Source organism: Pelobates fuscus, chromosome 9, assembly GCF_036172605.1.
Source record: "Pelobates fuscus isolate aPelFus1 chromosome 9, aPelFus1.pri, whole genome shotgun sequence".
Lineage (NCBI taxonomy): Eukaryota > Metazoa > Chordata > Amphibia > Anura > Pelobatidae > Pelobates > Pelobates fuscus.
The window spans coordinates 64320339-64347442 of record NC_086325.1 but is presented as its reverse complement, the minus strand read 5'-3'; the positions used below and the strand labels follow the sequence as shown (position 1 = coordinate 64347442).

Here is a 27104-nt window from a genome sequence, read left to right as displayed (position 1 = left end):
TGGGCCCCTAATAAACCAACATTTCCTTTTACAGGTTTGTGCTGGATCACTTTTGTACTTTGTCAGACTACTCTGTTATACTACTGGTGGAACAAAGATCAGAACAAATTCTTTGAACCTCTTGTTTTACAAAACAGTATACGAACATCAAATGCATTTGATTAACATAATACCAGTAATAAATACTAAATTAGCAAAGTATAAGTGGGCATGGTTATACACATGTAATTTTACAGTTATTTATGATATCATAACACAGTTCTAGAGATAAAAACTGGTTCCCATATATTTTGCAAAATTGATGGCTTTAGTTCTTGTTGTTCTTCATGGAAACTGCCAGAGAAATATCTGGCTGTGTGTTCACCCGATTAATAAGGAAAACTTACAGCAAACTATCTAGTACAATAAGAGAGATTGCAACATCACAGAACAGATGTTCTACTTAACCAGGGGTGCGCAACTCCAGAACTTAAAGGCAGAATAGAGACCAGAACTTCTGAAAATACATGTTACATAATGAAATTTAGGCCTTTATATGGCTCAATGGGAACAAAAATAAAGTGGCACAATCAGGGCAGGCCTGTCCATTGTCCACCCGGTGGCACTGTGACAGTGGCGGCATTTTGACACCCCTGTACCGTTAGAAATTTGGAGCAGGACACGATGGTGTGTATAGTGAAGAGAGAGCCCTAAGAGTAATCTTACATTCCCAGAAACAGCAGCAGGTATTCTTCTCTCACAAAGCCCATCATGCATTGCATGCTGCGAGGAGCGCTGCCATGGCAACCTGTGGTAAAGCTCTCGCGAGAGAAGAGTACTTGCTGCTGCTGCTGGCAATGTAAGATTACGCTCAGGGCTCCCTCTTCACTGTCCTCCAGCTCCACTGGACCACTATGGAATCATGTATCCCACTCCCCCGCCCACAGGTAAGAGGCAGAGAGGGGGGAATAAGTAAGTGCAGGGAGGGGCGTAACAAGTAAGTGCAGGGAGGGGCGTAACAAGTAAGTGCAGGGAGGGGCGTAACAAGTAAGTGCAGGGAGGGGCGTAACAAGTAAGTGCAGGGAGGGGCGTAACAAGTAAGTGCAGGGAGGGGCGTAACAAGTAAGTGCAGGGAGGGGCGTAACAAGTAAGTGCAGGGAGGGGCGTAACAAGTAAGTGCAGGGAGGGGCGTAACAAGTAAGTGCAGGGAGGGGCGCAACAAGTAAGTGCAGGGAGGGGCGTAACAAGTAAGTGCAGCGAGGGGCGTAACAAGTAAGTGCAGCGAGGGGCGTAACAAGTAAGTGCAGCGAGGGGCGTAACAAGTAAGTGCAGGGAGGGGCGTAACAAGTAAGTGCAGCGAGGGGCGTAACAAGTAAGTGCAGGGAGGGGCGTAACAAGTAAGTGCAGGGAGGGGCGTAACAAGTAAGTGCAGGGAGGGGCGTAACAAGTAAGTGCAGGGAGGGGTGGTAACAAGTAAGTGCAGGGAGGGGGGTAACAAGTAAGTGCAGGGAGGGGGGTAACAAGTAAGTGCAGGGAGGGGGGTAACAAGTAAGTGCAGGGAGGGGGGTAACACGTAAGTGCAGGGAGGGGGGTAACACGTAAGTGCAGGGAGGGGGGTAACACGTAAGTGCAGGGAGGGGGGTAACACGTAAGTGCAGGGAGGGGGGTAACAAGTAAGTGCAGGGAGGGGGGTAACAAGTAAGTGCAGGGAGGGGGGTAACAAGTAAGTGCAGGGAGGGGGGTAACAAGTAAGTGCAGGGAGGGGGGTAACAAGTAAGTGCAGGGAGGGGGGTAACAAGTAAGTGCAGGGAGGGGGGTAACAAGTAAGTGCAGGGAGGGGGGTAACAAGTAAGTGCGGGGAAGGGGGTAACAAGTAAGTGCAGGGAGGGGGGTAACAAGTAAGTGCAGGGAGGGGGGTAACAAGTAAGTGCAGTGCAATTTTTAAACTTTTTTTTTTCCAACTTAAGGTTAATGAAGCAGTTTTAGTATATAGGTCAGCCTCTGCAGTCTCACTGCTCAATAGGCAGTTAAGCATTAGATCTCTCTTTACAGGAAGTGTTTAGGGAGGCTGTGTAAATCATGAAGGGAGGTGTGAGTAGGCCTGCATAAACAAAGTGTTTTTACTCAAATGGCAGATAATTGAGCAGTGAGACTGCAAGATGTCTATACGCCATACATGCATGATCTACACACCAAAACTGTCATGTGACAGTTATTTTGGAGACTATAGTATCCCTTTAAGTTGCCATTTGATAGCCAACAGCAAGAAAAGAAAAATGCACATAAAATATATATCCCTTTACCAGAAAGAAGAAAAATAAACCTCACTACTGAAAGGAAAACTCCAAGCACCATAACCACTACAACCCACTATATGTGTTATGGTGCCAGGCAGCTCTCGAGCAGTCCAGGAGAAGGCATTCGGCAGACCCCAGGTAAATTGTCAAACTGTTCTTAAACAATTTGAGTACTTGCACTGGGAGGGTACCAGAGTACTACTGGCACCATAATCACTACAGTGGGTGGTAGTGGTTATGGTGCTATAAGTGCTCCTTTAATCATTTTGTTCACTTTTAAGTTCCCCCCCCCCCCCCAAGTTTCTTTTTTTTTTATATATTATTTAATATTTTTCATAATCACTTTTACATATACAATAATACTTTTGTTACAACCTCTTCAATCATATAACTAAACGAATGATACAACAAAAAACATAAAATAATCATATATCACTTTTTATATCAACGTAACCATTATATACTCTACTAAGTTCCTAAAGTGACGTATTACCAATCTATTTATGAACACACAGTAAAAGAAGAACAACTTGGGTATTACAAGTCAAAAATATTTGAAGAATAAAAGCCATTATGTTAGAAACTTGTTGTTGTTAAGTTTCTAACATAATGGCTTTTATTCTTCAAATATATTTACCTTGAACAAGTTTTTTCATGCTTGTACACAGTTAACTCTTTGGATAGTCAAATAATTTCAGAGTACAATAAATGGAAAAGATTAACATAGATCTACCTGGACAGGTTCGGTGGAGCCAACTCCAGAAGATGAGCTCTGAGGTGATTTCATTCTATCAATGCTACGGCTACGCATGGGGCCTTTAGAGACGGAGGGTGGGGTACTGATGGTAGTGGCTGAAGCTGAACGAGGACAGAGGTGAGATTCTATAAAGTTAAGAATTTGACCGGACAAAACAGAGAGCCAAGTGCAGAGCATAACAAGGGAAAGAGGAGAAAAAGAAAGAGAGAGATTGTGTGTTAGATGCTGCAGTAGAAGGCTCCCGGAGGAAGTGCAGCAGGTCAGACAGAACACCACCACCACATATTTAGTGTACAAAAGCAACAGTATCAGGAAGAAAGACCCCTTCAGAAGCCAACATTAAAATTACGTAAAAAATATATATTAAAAAAAAACAACAACAAAAAAAAAAACACGGGATTTCAGTTGGGATTTATTATACTTATGGAATTAATTTATCTAATCATTCTTCCCATGACTGACAGGGAACCATGAGTTATTGGTTCTTTATTATTACAGGTTCTGAAGATATCAGACCCCATTTTATTTATGTATTTATTTTTTTACAATTAATTAGGTGGCATAAAGCTATTTTGGGTGTGCTGCAGGAATTATGCTACTTACTTGCAATCCTTAAACTAGAGGACCTTCCCATGTGAATGTTTCATCATAACTTTTGCTAAAGGCATATTTGTGTTATTGGAACTGATATAGGGCCAACTTGTTCTGTTGTGTTTTAAAATATTATTAAGGGGACAAACAACAAATATGCATGATTTACATGCACACACAAACAACTCATTCAGTTTGTGGATTTCTATAGTGTTGAGTTGTTGAAAATGTTTATACAAAAGAGTTTGTATTTTTTTTTAGTTTGTGCTATTGCATAAAATGGGGTTATGTGTCTGGTTCACACAGTCATAGCGTATCTAAGGAGCAACAGAAAAGCAAAAATCTAGTAAATATAACATTTATAAAACCATCTACAGGATTAAATATCTGTTAGCCTGTAGATGGTTTTATAAATTTTCTTTTTAAACAAATGAACATGGTCAGTTAACTGTTTTGTGATTTATTTGTTTTTTTGCGTTTTCAGCTTAGCAGAAAATTTCTTAATTGAACATCTAGAGTTTTAAAAGCCATGGATAGTTTGCAGAAGGTCTAGCTGTTACTGCTGCAGTTGGAAAAACTATAGAGATTTATCAGTTACATGGTCTTTTAATAAAGGATGACCGTGCATCTGAATAGATTCTCCCCTGGCACTGAGCAAGAGAAAGACCTTTAGCAACATCTCCAGCTGACACCATGAAGCATGTTCATGTAGAAATAAATTAAAAGGAACAAGGAAAACAAATGTTTGCTCTTCTTGGATACGGTAAATTTTGTCTCTGGAGAGCATCACCAATAATCTCTCACAATCAGCAATGAAAGCTGGAGACATAATTGAAAAATAGGTGATTGGAAGCCATGTTACTTTAGATTTAGGTTTCATAAGAAGCAATGGGTTTATAATTAAGATCTTCATTAATGATTTCAATTACTCTTGCAAAGTAAGAATAAAAAAACAGGAATAGCAATATGTAGACGTAATACTCCATTTTCATTACAGTCTCACATGATTGGAAAAAAAGGTGGGAAAAAACTATGTTATCCAGGCTCTAGATGACAGCCCAGAATGCTCTGTGGATAGGCAATGCATTGCGTTTATGTAAGCATGGAGAAACAATGCATTTGCTCAGGCATGCAAAAGTTCTGGTTTATGAAGTAAGAGGGGGTGATTCTCCCTGATGCTGCTTGTCACGGAACACAGAATTTCAAACAGCTCCAGTACTGCAAAAGGCTTACTACTGGACTGAGGCAGTGCAAGTCACATTTTCAGGCTCTGACTGTTACCTGGAGAATCCTTTCCATCAGCTGATAATGTGGCTGCACTCTTACTCCTAGCTATGGAGGACTGAGTGGGGGCGAGGAGGCGACTGATTATATTACTGTCCAAAGGACTGCCCTGGGGGCGATGAGCTAAATGAACAAACCAAATGGGATTTGTCAACAAAATATACAAATGTAATAAATAAAAAAAATAAAAAAATTGTTAAAACAGACAAAGAATAGCAAATGTGCCCAAACACCATTAAGTGATAAGAATTAAGAAACCTTAGAGAAGAATATTAAAATAAACCGAGTATTAGAATTAATAAAGAAGCATTGTTTTTAGTGAGGACATTTAGATATTTAGAGCAAAAGGCTGAATGAAAATATGAATTATTTGTCAGAAAAACATTTCACGTTATTCAAAGCTGCAAACTGAGATGCTGGTTAGTAACACTTGACAAAAATAATTTCAGTGCTAATTGAACATGCATAAAAAGACCATATTAATAAACATGTGCACGCTTGCCAGGAGGTAGCTGAAAGGAAAGATCTGATTTTAAGAGTTGCAGGGAAATGCAATATTACGATATTATTTTACTAATCAATGTATTAAAAAAATAAAAATAAAGCAAATATTAGTTTGGGACATAACAAAACACTAAAGTGCAACACAGCCATTCTGGAAAATTATTTATAGTTACCATATGTCCACTCAAATGTTTCTAAATGAAAAGATAATTTAGGCTGCGAAGAGCAGAAAATGACTAACTACTTCTTATTAAATTCATAGTCTACTGCACACACACACGCGCATTATATCGATAAAAGTACTGGGACACACCTTTTAATTATTGTATTCAGGCGTTTAAATCAGACCCATTGCCACAGGTGTATAAAATAAAGCACATGCATTTACAAACATTTGTGATAAAAATAGGTCGTTCTGAAGATCTTAATAAAATCAAGCGTGGTACTGTGATAGGACCTTTGTAATACGTTTGTGAAATTTTATCTCTGCTAGATATTTCATGGTTAACTGCAAGTGGTATTACTGGAAAGTGGAAGCTATAGGGACAGCAACAACTCAGCCATGAAGCGGAAGACCACATAAAGTCATAGAGCATGGTCACCGGGTGCTGAGGCACATGGTGCGTAAATGTAGCCAACGCTCTACTGGCATTAACATCAGCACAAACACTGTATGGGAGGAGTTCTATGGAATGGATTCCCATGTCCAAGCAGCTGCATGCAAGCCTCACATCAAGTAAAATGGCAAGATCGAGTTGTGTAAAGGATGCAGACTCTGGAGCAGTGGAAATGTGTTCTGTAGAGTGACCAGTCACGCTTCTCTGCTTGCAGTCTGATGGGCGAGTCTGGGTTTGACAAATGCCAGGGGAACATTATCTGACTGACTGCATTATGTCAACTGTAAGCTTTGGTGGAGGAGAGATAATGGTATGGGGCTGTTTTTCAGAGGTTGGGGTAGGCTCACTACTTCCAGGGAAGGGGAATCTTAATGCCTCTGCATATCCAGACGTTTGGACAACTGGGAACAGTTTGGGGAAGGCCCTTTTCTATTCAAGCATGACTGTGCCCCAGTGCACAATGCAAGGCCCATAAAGACATGGATGGATGACTTAAGTGTGGAAGAACTTGACTGGCCTGCACAGAGCAATGACCTCAACCCCATCGAACACCTTTGGGATGATCTAAAACTGAGATTGTGAGCCAGACCATCTCGTCCAACATCTTGCCTGACCTCACAAATGCTCTACAGCATGAATGGGCAAATATTCCCCCTGAAACACCCCCAAAATATTGTGAAAAGCTTCCCAGAAGAGTGAAAGCTGTTATAGCTGCAAAGTGAGGACCAACTACATATTCATGTCTATGTATTTAGAATGCAATATCATAAAAGTTCCTGTTGGTGATATGGTCAGGTGTCCCACTACTTTTGTCCATATAGTGTGTGTGTGTATATATACACACACACATATATATATATACATATATACATATATATATATACATACACACACATACACACATACATATATTTATATAGATACACACACACACACTATAATTTGTCACACAATTATCCCTACAATACACACACCTATTTCTCTCTTAAGGAAATGTTGTACTTCCTATGTATTTTCAATGAAATAGGACTTTTCATCCCTAGTTAATAACAAGTTATCTGCTACTTACAAACTAAATGAAAAGTTTGCTCACTTCAGCTTTCCATATTACCCAAAATATCATCTGATCTTTTTCCACAAAATAAATTTGCGAAAGGGAAATATAAGAAAGCTTCTCCTACATAGCTCTGGAATTCCAGTTAATATTTGTGTTTTATTCACTAAAGTGTAAATACAAAGTGAAAATTACAATTCTCAAAACAATTCACATTTTAGTGAACAACCCTATTCTCGGTTTATATGGAGAAAAACATCTGTCCTCCTCTTGGAGTCATCCATCACCGCCTTCCAGTTTGAACCCTGTAGTTGAAAAACTGGTACAATGACCACTTCAGAGGACTGTAGAGGTTACAGTGCTTAGAGTACTCCTTTAAGGCAAATTAAATCTCATTGTGTTATTAAAATATTCCTTCTCATTTGGACAGATTGGCATGAGTTATGCAGGACTACGTGAGAGTATACATTTACAGAAAGAACAAAGTGTTACTCAGGTAAGTTTGTTATTGGCAGCAATAGAAATAAGACTCTGGGTAAGCATACAAAGCACAACTTAAAAAGACACCTGCTTTGTCTTCCTTTTTCACACCCTCTAGATGTGCAGGTTTATTATTCAGTCTATTCAGCGATGAGCTTCGCTTCTGGTCTGCTGAACCTAAATACCAAACCAACAGGATACAGTATAGCAAATTGAGAATTGCACTAGAACACATCACAATTAACAGTATTGCAACACACGGTTAGGCAGAGCAATGTGTTAATAGCCATGTTGGAGCTTTACAAGAATTACACTGTAAACTAAACCTGTATTCCAAAGCATACTCTATCAGAAAAAAAGCACTTGGGGTAATTCGTTTAGTTATTGGTGTAAATATATATATATTTTTTTTAAACAATTTATTTTAACAAACACAAACTACTTGGGAATTACACTACTTTTTTGAGCAAAGAAAGCACAGGCGAAGTGGTAGAGGTTAACACAGTAAAGGAATTTAAGCTTGCATGGGATATGCATAAGGCAATCCTAACTATAAGATAAGGCCAGGGACTAATGAAAGTATTTAAAAAATAATTGGGCAGTCTAGATGGGACGAATGGTTCTTATCTGCTGTCACATTCTATGTTTCTATGTAAAAAAAAAAAAAAAAAAAGGAAAAAAGTATGTAAATATGTAAACTATACTTAACCTAGTAACATTTTACATAAAAATTAAATATGGCAATAAAAGTTGTCATATATGTCTTATATATGAAATACTAAGTAAAAAACAGAGATAAAAGATGGCGCTAAGACTATTAAAATATCATATATAAAACCAGTGCAGCATACAGAAAATCACCAAAGTGTATAGTCACTAGATAACACTTACATACAGAAATAAAACAACAGGAAATATGGTGATTACGCACACGGTAGAGGATATCCTTGTATTAAATGAGATCCCAAGGTTCTGTAGGTACAAAAATAACCATCATAGGGTAATACATCTCAATATAAATACAATAATATAAAACTTGGAAAAACTCACAATATTTAGAGCCTTTCTGAGTTGGCTCTAAACTTTAGAGGCAGGTACATCAATCAGATGTGGGTTTCAGTATTTGGGTCCCTTGGAAATGTCTGGGGTCTTCTCTCTCATAAAAGTCAGGAACCAGGTTGCCAAATGGATAAACGGTAAGTACTTTTATTGAAACAAAATAAGAATAAAGCACAACGCGTTTCGACCTAATGCAATAGGTCTTCCTCAGGTGCATAACATAACCAGTGCCACAACTTTCTTATATAGTATACATAATAAATAAAATTACATTACAAACATTAACGGCTGTGGACTTGATGGTCCGTCCTCTTTGCCATATATGGAGTGTTTCCAGCAATCATCTAAATTTGTCTGCCTCTTCCAAGATGTCCACCGTGCCATTATCCTCTATGGAGGTACATATGACCTTCCAAAGATGGCCGCGCATCTTCGCCGTCTCGCTAGAAATGGTCACTTCCGGTTTTGTCCGGCTCAGATCACGTGGTTAGAGAGGGCGTGGACATGTTGGTTTGTATGTCTCTCATACGGCCATATCATAAAGTGAACACAATCATAGTGTTCCCATAGGAACAGAGTCCGTTTTTCATCCAATGTTTTTAATTGGATGAAAAACGGACTCTGTTCCTATGGGAACACTATGATTGTGTTCACTTTATGATATGGCCGTATGAGAGACATACAAATCTACATGTCCACGCCCTCTCTAACCACGTGATCTGAGCCGGACAAAACCGGAAGTGACAATTTCTAGCGAGACGGCGAAGACGCGCGGCCATCTTTGGAAGGTCATATGTACCTCCATAGAGGATAATGGCACGGTGGACATCTTGGAAGAGGCGGACAAATTTAGATGATTGCTGGAAACACTCCATATATGGCAAAGAGGACGGACCATCAATTCTACAGCTGTTAATGTTTGTAATGTAATTTTATTTATTATGTATACTATATAAGAAGGTTGTGGCACTGGTTATGTTATGCACCTGAGGAAGACCTATTGCATTAGGTCAAAACGCGTTGTGCTTTATTTTATTTTGTTTCAATAAAAGTACTTACCTTTTATCCATTTTGCAACCTGGTTCCTGACTTTTATAAGAAAGAAGACCCCAGACGTTTTCCAAGGGACCCATATACTCAAACCCACATCTGATTGATGTACCTGCCTCTAAAGTTTAGAGCCAACTCAGAAAGGCTCTAAATATTGTGAGTTTTTCAAGTTTTATATTATTGTATTTATATTGAGATGTATTACCCTATGATGTTTTTTTATACCTACAGAAGCTAGGGATCTCATTTAATACAAGGATATCATCTACCGTGTGCGCAATCACCATATTTCCTGTTGTTTTAATTATATATGAAATACTAGTTGCCATACAGGTGCTGTAAATAAAAAAACAAAAACAAATGGTGAATATCTTGCTTTTGCAGCTATTCAAGTTAGAAATGTGGCCATTTAACCCAACTAATCAGAGTGCACTAAGCCAAATTGCACGTACTTGGCACATTAGCGGCAGGCGCCCTAAGTGGGGACCTTGTTACCCCCACAATCCCAGTTAATTAGATTAAGTGGTGCCCCACCATGGGGGACCTGTGTCAGGTTCATTCCCCTTTATGGATGAGGGAGGGGGGTGTCTTATTTTTTTTGCAACAGTAAGCAGCACTGGCAACACTGGCTGCTCATTGTTTAGTATACATGCCCCTACTAGCAGCACAGCGAGTAGGGGCAAGAGGGAGAATTGAACCTCCATTATTTATTTACAAATACCAAAGTAGTTTTTTTCTTAGTATAAGTAAAGTTATGTGATAGCTCCCTAATACTTCTGGGATTGCCAATTTATAGTCCCTATTTATCTTATATTTTAAAGAGAGCTAGATCAGAAATAAAGAAAAGAACAGATTCTGAAAGCAGAAGAAAAGAGGAAGTGATTGGGAAAAGGTACGTTTGGTGTGATCGTGCGGTGGAAACCTTCCTGCATGAAGATTACTTATCCCCCCCCCCCCCCCCACACACTCCCTAGGTATTTGTGTTATTTAGGGCCCCTACCAGATGGTAATTGGTGGTGGCTATGGGGCCTGTTTAGTTCAATTGCACTCACTTGTGAGGCACAGGTGGGAGATGGAGGGGGACACTGTGCCCTTCTCCCTCCCCTTGTTAATTATTTTAAAAGGTGCCCCACCATGCGGGCAAAGGGGACTTAGGCTAGGTTCCCCTTTATTGGATATAGGGGTCTTTTTTTTTTTTTTTTTTTACAACATGAGCAGCCACTGGCACGGCGAGTAGGGACAAGAGGGAGAATTTAAAAATGTTTATGCTAATTATTGGAAGCCTTGGTCAAAGATTCAAATAAATAGGGAAAGTATTCAAAGAAAGTCATTCTGATAGTGCTGCAGTGCATTGATGTATTTTAAGTGCTGCAATATATTTTTAGGTAAAATAATATAAAATAAAACAGACATTTTTCATAAAATTCACACACTCATTTAACTGTACAAACAGACTCTCGTTTGTTTACAGCATAACCAAGTGTTAATATCAATTAAAGAGATTATGCTAATTTTTTGCTTTGTGGTAGGAGTGTAATAACACAATCAGTGGTTGAATGATAACTTTTAAGATTCTAAAGCTTCCACTTATGTACTGTACTAGTCATTGGACTCTTTATTTACTTTGAAGTACCTTCCTGTTCCTGTCTGGAAGCAAGGGCAAGAGTTACTCAAGTGCTTGTATATGCTCAACGTTTGCTCAAAAACAATGGGAGAATAAGGGTGTGTTGAAAACACTAATTTCCTGTGATCTGCAATAAACTGTGGACATTCAGAGGCATTTTTTTTTTTTTTCATTTTCTTTAACATTTAAGCACTTTTTTTTTCTATACTGAATTAAAAGGGATGGGAAACAACTGCAGTCAGGCGTGTCTCTTTCATGGTCATTGGTTTAAGGTGGCTAATATCACAAATGGTTTTAACCCCCCATAAAAAAAACTGTCAATATGATGATAATTTTCAAAGTTCTTTTTTGACTATACAAACATATTTTATAATATTTGTACCAACCCAGACTTCCTGTTGGCCCTCAGCATCAAATACTACATTTTTAGAATGTTGACTTGAATAAAAATAGCCATATGATGTTGCAATTACAGCTATAGTTGCCATAGCATTTTAGCTACAATATTAAATACTGAGTATTTTTAATGGATTTATGAAGAGAAAATTTGTAGTGACGTAGCCACTTTATATTTTCATTTTATGGAATACAAACAAAACAAAAACAGAAAGACAAATATAGAAATCATCAGCATTCTGCACCTTTCTTTTCCAAGCTGGAAACCCTAGACGAGAAGGTTTGAGAATTGGAAGGATTTTTGTTACTCAGTCTGCTTAGTGATGAACTTCTCTGTTTGACACCTGGAAAAGTGCAGAATTGTTGCATTTAAAAGCTTCAAACAAAGATAGTGCAGGTAAAATGGAAAATAACTACAAAGATATAAAGTATTGTTAATGCTTAAAAAGAAATATAACTTTACAGTTAATGAACAGGTAAAGCTGCTGACCAATTACATTTTCCTGTGAACTTATCCCATACAGAGAGAGGGTTCTGTTTCCTGTTTGTTTCGATGATGTCACCAAGTCTCATGCTGGTGATCAACAGTTTAACACACAGTCAGCAGAGGGCAGTGGTAAAGCTTTTTCTTTTCCTAAAGTGCACTTGTGCTAATGCTAGTCTTAAACAGCATTAAACAACATTACAAATCAAGTATGCTATAAAAGGTACAATCAATATTTAGCATTGTATGCTAGCAGGGTGTAAATCAAATAATACTGAGTGACAGAGAAGATCAAGACTCCCCCAAGCAGTTCTCTGCATCCTGTGTTAATGCCTAGCAAGCGTTTCTTATGATTGCAGAGGACTTTCTGATGTTTATTTACTAGCAGTGAAGGCAGTCAGTAGGGAAGTGTCCTCAAGCATTGACAATGCATATCTCCCTCGACAGACGCACCTAAAGATTTCAAGTAAAATCAGGTAAATAACTTCAATCGATAAATATATTCACCTTTTTCAGAAGAGCTCTGAAGGGTTGCAGAGGAGGATGAAAAACGTTTGTGAATGGCAGTATCTGTATTCTTCAGATTGGTTGCTGAAGAAGAAAGTTTGCTGACTGCAGATATCAGGACATATGAAAGAAAAAAAAAACGAAATCTTACATTATACAAATTTACATTTCTATGTATTGAACTTTTTAAAGTCTTTTTTTCAGTGGACAGTTTTTGTGCTTTAAGACGATAGTGTTAGACAAAAGCAGAACGTACATTTGTAAGTTATAAAAGATCATCTACAGTCATTTTTTACATGTTGTATAGAAGCAAGTGTGTGTTAAAAATACACATGCATCCATGCAGGGAGTATTGACAATAATTAGAATATGACTTGAGAAAAAAGAAAAAAAACACAACAAATTGAAATAGATAGGAATCAGGTAACGACCATAACATCTTTAATTGGAAAACAACGGAACGAAGATTTGTATATGTAACTAAGGCTTTATTAGTGGCAGAAACTGCATAAAAGAAGATTATGAGACACAAGGATTGAAAAGACACTGAACATAATTTACAAAAAGACCCATTAGTAAAAACTTGGGAGGGGAGGAAATATGCATTTAAACTATGCTTACTAAGGTTAACAACGAGTTTAAAAGAGGATCATGGGAGTTGAAACTCAACAACAGCTGTAGAGCTACAAGCTGCCAATCCCAGGGGTCACATAAACAAACCAGAACACCATAGGGAAGTGGCTTCCTGCTGCTAAAATGTCCAAACATAATATTATATACTCCTACTACGTTGTAAAACCAACTAACAAAATGGGACAGGAATATTATTCAAAATATTAAAACGTATATTCTCAGAAATACACATAATTCAATAGTGAGAACTACAGGCTGTAAGTAAGGCAGATTAACAAATACATCTACTATATTAGGATTTACGAATACTGTGGAACGGTTGGGCCGAGAACAATACGGCTACATGTAAAATGTGCTGTGTGTGCATGGATTTATTTCCTATATCTTATGTACCAAAGTGGTGTCACAATAACAAACTTAAACAAAATTGGAAACCTTTATAAAACAGTTGAACATAACCATTAAAGGGGAACTGACACTTCTGGGTATTTACACCACTGGATAATATGATTACATCACAATCCAGCTCAGAAAAGGCCAAGCAAGGGCAAACATTGCACATGAGCAGGAAAAATAGAAACATTGGTTCATATCTCCTCTACTGTATCCTTTCTCTGTGTCCCCTGCTGGGAGCAAAGAACAGACCTTATAACAATGAGGGGCTGAGGGCACTAAGATGGCAGCACCCATTTACAGGATAAAGAAGTGTGGAATTCTGTATTGAGAAATACACACACTTAAAAAAATAAAAAAATAATAATAATAATAATGGTTTTTAAAGTTAGTTATACATTGTGATAATTGTTTTGTATAAAATATCTGTTATTTCACATATCCTATCACTCATTAATGTCCCGTGATTTGTGTGTACATAGCTATCAAATCCACATGGGCGAGAAATGAATGGGAGCATGATGTCAGAGCATCATGGGAAAAGTGATAGCAGGCTCATGCAGAGCATATTGGCAATAGCTTCATGTGTAAATGAATTTGCACTCCCAATGCACATTTCACACCAATAAACAGTGTTACTGACAGAACCTGTCCAAACACTGTACAGATACAACCTATGCTGTTCAGCAACAAATCAAAGCCAATCCTTGTGTACCCAAGATGCAAATTGTTAAAAGTTTAACAAAAAAGGGGTTAGCAAATAAGCACACAGGACAGTAAACACTCTAGTAAACAAATACCGCCAGATCCACTTTTCTCTTCAGGCTGTGGTTCTGTAGCACAAGGTGTACCTATGCAAGAACAAAATTTAAATGTAGCAAGAAAATATTTGGGCACCTTAGGTTGAGGTCTTAGAAACGGTGTGCTTACTTACAACAGTACAACATTTTTTTTTTGTTTGCTTGGACATACCATTCAACTGGGTATAATTGGTGGTCTGTGTAGAAAGTACAGGGAATCTCTCTGTATGCACATGCAATATGTTTTGACAAAGTAAAAAATAGAGATTGTGGGGGAAAATGTTTTCTCAGTCTTATCTTGATGTAGACAATGTATACAGTACACAAAGTGCTTTATTCACTAGATATTGAGCTGTAGTGAGCAGACAACCAGAATTAAGACCAGTGATTCCCACACTGGTCCTCAAGGCCCAGCAATAGCCCCAATTTTGATAATCTCAGCCAAAGAGGCGGATCGAGGGAGTAGCCAGCAACGAGGAGACATGTGCGGAGCTGGAATAAAAGTAGTTTTCACCCTTTTTAACTGGGTGCGGGTGACCTAAATAGTTTTTTTTAACACGATAGTGTCAGGAATACACGTTTATGAGTTTTGTCTTAAGCTATTATAACATGAGATTGATCATTTTTTGAGATTTGTTTTCTTTTGGAAATAAGCAAACATGTAATATTGAAAAGATTACCTGGTTTGTCTCCATCTACCGATCCACCCCAGGACCACCTCTTTTGCCGATTGTCCAACTGGCTACTTCTCTCCTGGGTACGTCGTACATTTGCTTCTCTGCGTTCCTAGAATTAACAATTGTTTGCTATATCAAATTATTACTGTAAGAGAAATCTTACATTTCTGTCTATGTAGAGTAAACCATAATAAATGCATGCATAAGAAACTTAGCATAATTTAATAAACACCATAAAACACAAAACAGTGCTATGGCCAACCCATATTCTAGATTACATGTACTACTACTGGATATATTATAAGAACAGATAAAAAAAAAAAAAAAAAATATTAACCCTTACATTTTGTGTTATATAAAGCTTGCAGTGAGCATTCTAAAACTATGCTGTACATGGTACTAGCTAGTTGTCAAATTTGGTATTGTAGTACCATTTTACTATGGCCATAAGCAATATCTTAGGAAGTCGCAAGTTCTGTATGCTCCTTACACTACACCCTTTGTACGATGTTCTAAAATACTTTGGCTTTGGGACAGAATGGGCAGGATACATCAGGGTGCTTCATGGGAACTTCTGCTATGCATAGCAGACATGTTATATAGGACTACTTATATATAAGCGATTATTAAAGCGGCTCTGTCACCGTCTCGGGTCTTTGCATAATTTGCAAGGACTCTCGACGGGGACACTGCCGCTGGGGTCCATTGGCCATGGGAGGCGGGGAAAGGTAGGTTTTACTTTCTGAACCTGTCCCTTGTTGGTGCCACCTTCCTTTTCTGTCCAGTCCTCTTTAATATTTTTATTAGTCTCTTTAATATTTTTATTAGTGATATTGCAGAAGGTCTTGATGGTAAAATGTATTTTTGCTGATGATACCAAGATATGTAACAGGGTTGATGTTCCAGGAGGGATAAGCCAAATGGCTAATGATTTAGGTAAACTAGAAAAATGGTCAGAGTTGTGGCAACTGACATTTAATGTGGATAAGTGCAAGATAATGCATCTTCCACGTAAAAACCCAAGGGCAGAGTACAGAATATTTGATAGAGTCCTAACCTCAACATCTGAGGAAAGGGATTTAGGGGTGATTATTTCTGAGGACTTAAAGGTAGGCAGACAATGTAATAGAGCAGCAGGAAATGCTAGCAGAATGCTTGGTTGTATAGGGAGAGGTATTAGCAGTAGAAAGAGGGAAGTGCTCATGCCATTGTACAGAACACTGGTGAGACCTCACTTGGAGTACTGTACACAGTACTGGAGACCATATCTTCAGAAGGATATTGATACCTTAGAGAGAGTTCAGAGAAGGGCTACTAAACTGGTTCATGAATTGCAGGATAAAACTTACCAGGAAAGGTTAAAGGATCTTAACATGTATAGCTTGGAGGAAAGACGAGACAGGGGGGATATGATAGAAACATTTAAATACATAAAGGGAATCAACACAGTAAGGGAGGAGACTATATTTAAAAGAATAAAAACTACCACAACAAGAGGACATAGTCTTAAATTAGAGGGACAAAGGTTTAAAAATAATATCAGGAAGTATTACTTTACTGAGAGGGTAGTGGATGCATGGAATAGCCTTCAAGCTGAAGTGGTAGAGGCATAAGGCTATCCTAACTATAAGATAAGGCCAGAGACTAATGAAAGTATTTAGAAAATTGGGCAGACTAGATGGGCCGAATGGTTCTTATCTGCCGTCACATTCTATGTTTCTATGGCGTTTCAGCTTCCAGGAGCCGATGTCAGCGTTTGTCCAAACAAGAAAGTGCAACATTTAGGTCTATGCAGGATTCCACAAGATCCTTCATGGAAAGAGCTTTTTCTTTCCCTGCAGCCATAACTGGTGATGGCTGGGGGGAAAAGACAAGCTTGACCGAAGGTAGCTCTGACGTTTGTCAAACAGAAGAAAAAACTGACATGAAGTAGTCCCTATTTTGTCTCAAAATATCTTCATAAAGATTAAATTTTTATGAAATACTCATTTGATATGGGGATGACCTAGCAGCTTTAAGTATAATGAAAGCAAAGACAAACCTTTTCTTCCATCAGTTTTTGTTTTCTCTTTTCTTCCGCAGCTGCCCTCTTCTGTTCATCTTTCTGTTTTTGCTCTTCCAGCTTTCGTTGCTTTTCCTCCATTTGTTTCTCATACTGGAGTTTTGATTTTTTTTCTTTCTCGATTAGCTGAGATTCTTTAGCAGCTACATTGGAAAGGTAGGGAAAAAACACAATTCATATATAGGAACAGATGCGTGGGAAGTTTAATTTGTTCATGAGAGACTAATAGGAATAATAAAGATAATTAAATGGGATTGTTTTAATGAATGTGAAATCATTATTTTTGTTCATCATGGTTTTAATTAACGTGAAAGTACAATGAGACCAAAGAACAGATTACTGACGCACACAAAGCCTGGCTTATAGTGCTGTGACACTAGTAATTGTTATGATAGAATTTGCAGACTTTAAAAAAAACCAAAACACAAAACCCAAACCCACCCCCCCCCTAAAAAAAAAAAAACAGGACAGTACACTTCAATTGGACATTCTAGACTATTGATGTCCCATTAATGCATTTTATTTATTTATATATAACATAATAAAGACACACATCTCTTTGAGGATATGCTGATTGGCTTGTGCTAGCTCTACCCCTGATCTGCCTTTTTGATAAGCTCAGCCAATCCAATGCATTCCTATGGGAAAGCATTGTGATTGGCTGACATTATCAAATGTTATGATCTGAGCCAAACAGGCAGATCAGGGGTAGAGCCAGCAGCAGCAGACTGGAATAAAAGGCAAGATTTTACTATATTTAGGGGGGGGGGGGGAGGGGACAATGGAGAGCCAGGGAGATTAGATGGTGTTTTTAACACTATACGGTCAGGAATACAGGTTTGTGTCCCTAACCCCATCATGTTCCTATAAAACCACAAATAAAATATCCCAATTTGAGTGTGTAAGTCATATAACTCTATGGTTAGCTTACTTTGCAATGAACACCTTCACAGCCTTCTTTGGTTGTAAGCTAATTGGACTACTTGTACATAAAAAGTATACACTCCTATGAAATCACCTTGCCTTTTGATAGATAGCATTTTCAAGATCACCACAATTATTAACTGCAAAAGTCAAGATTCTGAAGAAACCAGGGACTGACTCAGCCAATCAAATGCTCATATTCAACAGCACTATTGAGCTTATCTTATAAGCAGAGCATTATGGACCTAGCAAGAGTCAGCTTTCTGGCTCGCTGTTGTAGAAATGTTAAGTCTGTTCTCTTGGTCTCTTATGCCTCTATCTGTGCTGCGAAGCCTTAAAGAGAGATACCACTGACAATCATATAACAGAAGCACCCGATCATGAGATCATAATGCACACTGCAATGGGCAGTGACAGGTAACTGAACATTGCAAAGGATCAGATGTCTTCCTCCTTTTCAAACTGCTGGGAAACAGGGGACTCTTAGCTCCCTTGTTTCACTCTGGCTGCTCCTGGGTGTCAATATGATTGGATGGCATGCAAATAGTGCAGGTGTCTCTTATCATTCAAATCAGATGGTGAAAACTGTGGGGATAAGTATCATGTGCTCCCTCTCCAGTCAAACCTTGTAAGCCAGATTCATGAACCTAGTCAGCCTATCTGGCCCACAGACTACATGAAGCGCCCCAAGTTTGTGTTGTCAATTGTCTGCATTTAAGGGACCACTCTAGGCACCCAGACCACTTCAGCTTAATGAAGTGGTATGGGTGCCAGGTCCAGCTAGGGTTAACTAATTTTTTTATAAACATAGCAGTTTCAGAGAAACTGCTATGTTTATCAATTAGTTAAGCCTTCCCCTTTTTCCTCTAGTGGCTGTCTCACTGACAGCCGCTAGAGGCGCTTGCATGATTCTCACTGTGAAAATCACAGTGAGAGCACGCAAGCGTCCATAGGAAAGCATTATGAATGCTTTCCTATGCGACCAACTGAATGCGCGCGCAGCTCTTGCCGCGCGTGCGCATTCAGCCGACGGGGAGGATCGGAGGCGGAGAGGAGGAGGAGAGCTCCCCGCCCAGCGCTGGAAAAAGGTAAGTTTTAACCCTTTTCCCCTTTCCAGAGCCGGGCGGGAGGGGGTCCCTGAGGGTGGGGGCACCCTCAGGGCACTCTAGTGCCAGGAAAACGAGTATGCTTTCCTGGCACTAGAGTGGTCCTTTAAGCCTAAGGCACACAGGTAAAGGCAAAGTAAAAAGAATAAAGGCAAAAAGATACCACAAACTACACACCACATGTAATGCAAAGTTGATTAATTATCTTTTGTTAAAAGGTTTTTATACTGAAATATAATTTCAGCATTCCAATATACATGGGAATGACTTGTATAAGTAATCGTGTATGTACATATGTGTAGTGCAAAATGGCTCTTGAGATGAAAACTTACCATTTTGTCTTTCACGCTCCTCCCTGCGTTCACGGGCTAATCTCTGTCTCTCATCAGTCCTTAAGGCTGAGCCATCAATTACTATAAAAAGCAAAATAAAGGAGGATAAGCTTACTGCAGCATTGTCTAATTGCTTATAAAATGTTTAACAAGACAGAGAGATTTCAGGTTTAGCTTAACAATGTTTAACAAAAAAGAAAGATACCAGGTTTAGTTGTCTTTGTGCTAGCCGCGGAAGGAACAGTAACCGGGCTGGATCCACTTTGGCTTCTTCGTTCATCTGCAAGTGCTTGTGCTACAGCAACTGTGCATAAACAAAAGAGAAAACCAAACTGTAGGTGAATACAATTTCCTAAATTTTTTTAAATCTAGCAAACACCAGAGCAGGGTTGAGGAATAGTTGTGGGACGGTGTCTTCTGAGCCATAGTTAGTGAGCCACAATTGGGTTTATTCAATAAAAATACAAAATTGCAGTTAATTGTAAAGCCTCTTGATTTTTATCTTATTAAAATTCCATAGCTTCACTGCGTTTAAAGGATTACTCAAAGCATCATGACCACTTCAGTGATTGAGAGCTGCCACGGTCCCCAGAGTCTGCATGTGCACCATTTCAATATGAAGTTTTGCACATAGGGGGTTTAACCCTCAGAGGTGTAACTCCACCTCCGGCGTCATTGGGGCATCAATAGCAAGCATGGTACAAAGGATCGAGGCTGGCTAATGTCTGTTTGGTGCATATATCAATGTCCAGTTGCTCATTCAACGGTTGAAAATTGTTAACTTTTCTTCTTACATGGCATCAACCTTGGAACAGCTTCCGCCATAGTAGAGTTGTATGCCACTGTTTAGTATCTTCCGCTAGCTCTCCTAACTGAGTTAATTGAAGAGAATCAGATAATTGTTCTCAGCCTATGAACTAAGCCCTGCAATGCTAGCTTACGTCTCTCTGACGGAGGTATTGTAGGCAGGAAGCGAAGTCTGAAGGACCCAAGATTGGAGGTAATATCTATCTAATATAGATCCTTAAAAGGAGGGGAGTGGGGTTGTAGTGGCTATGGTACCTGGAATGCTACTTTAAGTACAGTCATTCAAACATACACAAGTAAAAAAAAAAATAAAAAAATAAAAAATATATATATATATATATATATATATATACACACACACACACACACACAATATATATATATATATATATATATATACATACACACACACACACACACACACACACACGCAATATATATATACATACATACATACATACATACATACATACATACACACACACTAAAAAAACAAAAAAAACATTTTCAAAACACATCAAAAAGAAACAACCAACAATTACAGAAGTAGATGACTAAAACTTTGGTGACATGACTTGAAAATCCCATCCAACCGCCAATAATATTCCACAGAAGACAGCCAGCCATTAGAATCACAGGTTGGCGAAGAATGAAGAATGATAACAGGAGGAGTATGACAAGAGGAGGAAGAGGACAGACCCTTGCCTACATCTGCAATAAAACATTCCTAGTCTATAAAATATACAAATGCCAATACATATATCGAGCATGGCCCTGGTGTCACGCATCTCAACAACTGGATATACATCATTATCGTGTACATAATGCCAACATATTCCTAAGTCTCAAATCACTGCAATTCCTATACCCTAAAGACAAGTAAATCCTGGAATACAACTAAAATACTGAAGGTGCAATTCTCAAATAAAATAAATATGCATTTCTGTCTCTAAGGGCACTGCTGGAAAAAAGGTTTCAGTTTACTATACCATCATGTTGGTATAGTTGATTGAATTGTTTCTGTCGTCTTAAAGCTGGACAATGAGACAGCCACTAGAGGATTAGGGGGAAGGCTTAACCAATTTATAAACATAGCAGTTTCTCTGAAACTGCTATGTTTATAAAAAAATTGGGTTAACCCTAGCTGGACCTGGCACCCAGACCACTTCATTAAGCTGAAGTGGTCTGGGTGCCTAGAGTGGTCCTTTAAAGGGTCATTATGCCTGTGTAGCATTAAAAAAAATGACACATAAAATAGCAGTATAACATACTGCTTGGCACATGAGGGCAAGGATATAACATGTAAGGTTAGAACATGTGAGGCTAGGTTCCACAGAGATGGTGCGAGCCGTGGTTCTAGGGTGAGTATTAAGACCAGAGTTTAGCCCACGCCCGTCAGAAAATGGGAACTACGTTGACATGCAACCTGACCCACCAGCCCAAGGCCCCCTCAAAGCCCCATACACCAGTCTTATGAGTCCTAGCGTTGGCTACGACCAGGGCTTGTTCTCAAGGCCTCTGAAGAGGTTGCTGCGGTTCGCGTGTTGGAGAGATCCTCTGAGGGAGTGAGTGGTGTCCAGGAGACGGTCCCGGTTTGGGCCATGGCCCAGGAAGGTAGTGGGTTTGTGCCGGTCCAGGTCTTCTGCGACGAAGTGATTGCCGCGTAACCCTGCTGTTTCCCGGCTTTTGCGTGCTGCGCCAGCATGTCGTCTTGGGGTCGCAGTAGTGTGATGTAAAGATGGTGCCAGTGGCACTTCAGCAGGTGTGTGCAGGCGACTGGTCAGCTTGGACCAGAAGATCTCAAATAGGGCGTCTAGCTTCTCCAGGATGGTCAGTTGCGTGCCCTGAGGTGCTGGTGTGCACCTGGCGTCCACCATCTTTGTTGCTGCAGGTTGGCTGCTACAGATGAGTAATCGCAATAGTGATTCCAATGAGGCACGGATAGAATGTGCTGGAATAACATTCACCGGTTGGGGGGGAGGAGTACAAGTTAGGTCTCCGTACGAGGTGTGGGCCATCGAGCTGAGGGATCGGCCGCCTCCCTTGCGGTCACTGTGAGTATGCCTCTAATTGGCCTCAGTTCCTCTGGAGAATGCCGCCGGTCTCTGTCACGAACGTAGGTAGGTGAGATGCAGTGTCTGTCTCTCCACTTACTAAATTCACGGCAGTAATGTGTAATAGTAGCTGTTTTAGAGCCAGTCTGCACGGAGCTCACAAAGTGTGCGACCAGTCGGCTTCAACCCTGTTAGTTTTTACATGTAATCTGGCCACTAAATTGGTATTTTCAGAATACCAATTCAGAACCAAAGCGCTAAGCAGGGTAATTTACAAAAGTTGTAAGTGTCTGGTGTTCAAAATAAGTTTCATATTTAAAGGGAAACTATAGGCACACAGACCACTTGCAGAACAGCAATGTTTTCATTGCAGGATTTAAATGCATCTAGTGGGTGTCACTTCCGATGAAAGAGTAAAACTCTGCTCTATTAGATGGTCTGACAGAAACCACCTTACTGGCGCAGTGTGGTGTTTTTCTACGCATGCTTACCTGCCTCTTAATTATGTCCTGTGGGAAAGTATTAAATTGGCAGATAACATCATTCTTGATGATCTTAGCCAAGGAGGCAGAGTTTTCCTAACTCTTATATACCTTTTTTTTCCTTCTCCCAGCAGGTGGGGTACATGGTCCTAAATGGCCAACAGAGCGCAATTGTATCACTAATGCTATAATTTTTACTTAAAGCCAAAGTAGCTAAACTGGAAGTATAGCAGACTTAGGGAATTTTTCACGTTTAACTATTTTGGCCTTAAAATTGGAATTCGCTTTGCAACCACCATAATGCTCACTTTAGTGCAGGGGTAGGAAACCTTCAGCACTCCAATTGTTGTGGACTACATCCCCTTTGATGTTTTGCCTGCATTAGGCTATAAGAGCATTGTGGGAGATGTAGTTCACAGTATCTGGAGTACCGCAGGTTGCCTACCTCTGTTCTAGTGCGAATACCCCAGAAAATGTTCACTTATTTCACATTAATCCTTATGATCAGTGCTAAATCACAAAACTGAAAATGTCAGCTTGGAAGAAGGATGAAACTAACAGGGGAGTGTCTGTAATTAAATCTCTTCAATCAAACAAAACAAGTATTTCCTTCATTTATACAGATGGAAAGAAAAAAATACTTGCAAACACTTTTAAAGCATTTGAGTTCATTCACTTCTGAGGAAATAGCAGCGAGGAGAATAAAAAATACCTTCGTTATCCAGTTTCCAGAGTTCAAACATGACCCAATACTATTAGATCCCTAAGTGGATTCAATTCTGAGGTTAGTTACACAAACATTGGTAAGACTACAGTGGTAAGCATTCTGGAAGCAGGCATATTCACTTGTGAGTTAGTATATCAGTAAATTAATTTGTGTAAAATAGAATTGTAATAGTGATGCTTAGAAAATAAAATGCTTGGGGGCGTGGCTAGCTGAGCAAGCAACCAGACGTGCTGATGTGGAGCTCCTGTAGGCCCCACCAACAAACACATTATTTAGCCACAAAGAGTGGTCCTGAAAGACCCACAAAGAATACCTGCACAAAGCAGAACCCCCACAGAGAGCAATGGGGAGGAAAAACCGCAAGCTGACCCACTCGAGCGGCTCTAAACAGCCCGACATCCGCGCGTCCTTCGACAGGCCGCAACAACAAGCGCAGACCAAGATGGCGCCCGAGCAGGCCGAGACTCCAGCTACTCTGATGAATCCCCGGAGGAAGATGACCACAGACCTTCGCTGACTCCAAACCGGGTATATGCGAGGGAAGATTCAGACTCAGATACCTCACCCTCCACTAAAGGGGACATAAAAAAACTGCTGGTCGACCTGCGGGAGGTCTGGAAGGCCGACCTGGCGGGAGTGCGGTCTGAAGTGGCGGGCATAACCACGCGGATCAGTGCGGTGGAAAAGAGGGAAGAGAAGAGAGATCTAGAGACGGAAGGAGTGAAAGCCCAAATGGAAGCCATGTCCCAGCAACTCGCTAGACTCACCCGCACGGTCACCTCGCTGGAAGCGAGGCACCGCAAGAAAAACGTTAGGATACGCGGTGTCCCAGAGAGTGTGGGCACAGAGGCCATACTAGGCTTTGCCAACCTGGTTGCGGAAACACTGGGAGTGCGACCCACAACAGGAGCCTCACCCGTTACGGCGGCATTCCGTATTAGAAAGGCCCCGACGGCACCGGCTGACGCCTCAAGGGACGTCATAGCAGTGACACGGGACATTTCCACAAAAAGTGCAATCCTGGCCCGCTCCAGGAACAACCCTACCACCATGGTGCAAGGCAACCCAATCCGGATCTACGATGACCTACCTTTCACGGTGCTACTGGAGAGACGGAGGTTCCTACCTGTAACAAGGGAGCTCCGCGACAAGGGAATACGCTACAGGTGGGGCGCATCAGGCACCCTCATAGTACAACAAGAAGATGTGATACTCACTTTATCAGCGAATGAGGATCCAGCAGCATTTCTAAAGGCGCTCCATCTGCCGACGCAAGTCTCCCCTACAGGGAAAGTAAACGCAAGCCTCACGCCCGAAGGACCCAGCCGGGCAAGAAAACTGACCACTGACGCCGACCAAGCGCAGCGCAAGATGAGAACTGTACACCCACCAAAGAGCGGGACATGAGGCGGTAAGCGGGACTTCTAATGCCCCAGGGGACCTGCAAAACACTCACGCTGCCCCCTGACCGGGTTTTAACCCGTCTCTCACTCCACAGCCTTATCGAGACTCTCCCTACAGCTGTGAACTGTCAGCATGATAACACTCCCGTAATTTTTATTTTTATTATATATTATATACCTTTTACTTTATATTATATACCATTTCTCATACAAGTTACCTTTTCCGAGCCAACTGCTTTCCTAATTTTCAATGTGGAAGGGGGAGCAATTCCTTAATCTATGGATAACTGGCCGAATGGACATTATATTGGACAGCAGTCTTTGTGTAGGGTTTACGTTCCGGCTACCTGCTAATTTGACTCTGAGATACAAGCGGGCACCAATTGGTCTCGGAGCAAATAAGGGATTACACTAACCTGCCTAGCTCTAGACATGATATTTTCCGGTCTGGTTCCTTTTGTGGTCACCATAGAGGGCTTCTTGCCATTTGCACCTATGTTTAGTTTGTGGGAAGTTACCCAAGTGTGCGACGACAAAGTCAATGCATGTCTCGCTGGTCCAACAAATTAGCCCGACAATAGCGATACAAGCCATCGACGGAATTAGGTCCCTCACACATGCACAGTAAGGCACTTCACCACACAGTACATCCAACGGGACCGAGAGGGCCGCGCTGTAAAATTCAATGCTCGCTGCATAATCATAATTTAGGGGCAACCTGGACAATGTAGAATATAGGTAACACATATGCGGACATAGAGGCCTTTAAAACCGCTACCAGATTATAAGATTATTTTACCGATCTCGAGCAATAAGGCCTGCCCGTATAAAATCCAGCCACCTTGGCAGGACAATGGGAGGGATACTACCACACGAATAGGTGATATGCTCCACATGCAGGCTCAATGTCTTTAAGGGACCCTGGCTACCTCAATAAGAGGCCGAACCGAACGTAGTATTGTCTGTAATTGCAGCAAGAAAATATTGAGCGACACAAATGTATGCTATGCCCAGTCGTCCAGACCACACTTATGGCCCAATTGAATCTCACAAAGATAAAGCCCCCAACACACACTATTATCACATCGAAGGTAGAACAGCTAGACTCCTTCACTATAATATGTTTATTTGTAATGTCTACAATGGTGACCATGTTAATTCTTATACCATAATTAAAAGTGCTCTGTTTTTCTTCTGACATGTTATTATATGCTAATGAACGGTTCGCTGCGCTATTGTGGCACAGCGAGACGACCTGTAATTTCATGCACAAACAAAAATAAAGAATTTAAAAAAAAAAAAAAAAAGAAAATAAAATGCTTTTGATGACGTAATTTAAAATAAACTGATTTCAGTCAAACCAGTAATTTAGAATAGCTTTTTTTTATATTAGACTGCACATTGCCATTTCTACAAAGTGTTCAAAATGTAGAATTTCTTCTAACAAAGATGACATCAGAATAAATAAAAGCATTTCTTGCTGATTTAGAAGACTACTTACAAACAGCACAAACAAAAAGACCATTTTAGTCATTGACAGGAAAAGACCCATTAATGCAACAAAATACTGACAAATAACTTTTTATAAATAGAAATCTTCATTTAGACCAGGGGTAGGCAACCGTTCAGCAGCACTGTGCCAATATAAGATTGTGATGTCCCGAAGCTTGCCGGTCCTATTTTTTTTAAATTGAGGTGTGTATACTGCCGTATTCTGCTTGTGTTATTTATACTGTAATTGCTTTGTATCGTTGTATTTGTGCGTATATGAGCCATTATATTGTATATGTTCAGGAGTAGTTTGTGGTATTGTGTAGGATACATTTAAATGTGGGCTGTGTATGGGGGCTGCTTGTGGAATGGTGTGTGTGGATGGATGTGTCACATTGTGTGTTTGGTATTGTGTGTATGTGTGGGAGCTGTTTGGGGTATTGCATGTGAAAGGCTGCATGTGGGGTTGTGTGCATGTATGTGGATTGTTAGCGGGTTACGTTTGTGCAGATTATATGTATGTATGTTCG

The 27104-nt window shown here is 40.1% G+C and overlaps 1 protein-coding gene across 11 annotated transcripts in view; it reads right to left on the bottom strand.

Moving 5' to 3' along the window:
- Positions 1-27104, bottom strand: part of MAP7D3 (MAP7 domain containing 3) — a 66269-nt gene that overhangs the window by 10721 nt on the left and 28444 nt on the right. Inside the window, exons 2-12 of one of the 11 annotated variants that reach the window (XM_063432009.1) lie at positions 19816-19914; positions 19611-19691; positions 17228-17391; positions 15190-15295; positions 14510-14560; positions 12684-12788; positions 11938-12036; positions 7651-7740; positions 5586-5606; positions 4906-5031; positions 3010-3158 (exon numbers count right to left, since the gene is read on the bottom strand). In XM_063432009.1, coding sequence (XP_063288079.1) covers positions 3010-3158; positions 4906-5031; positions 5586-5606; positions 7651-7740; positions 11938-12036; positions 12684-12788; positions 14510-14560; positions 15190-15295; positions 17228-17391; positions 19611-19691; positions 19816-19914 — 1091 coding nt within the window. The remainder of the gene's footprint in view (positions 1-3009; positions 3159-4905; positions 5032-5585; positions 5607-7650; positions 7741-11937; positions 12037-12683; positions 12789-14509; positions 14561-15189; positions 15296-17227; positions 17392-19610; positions 19692-19815; positions 19915-27104) is intronic. The other 10 variants (XM_063432011.1, XM_063432010.1, XM_063432013.1 and 7 more) reach the window with 10 other exon arrangements.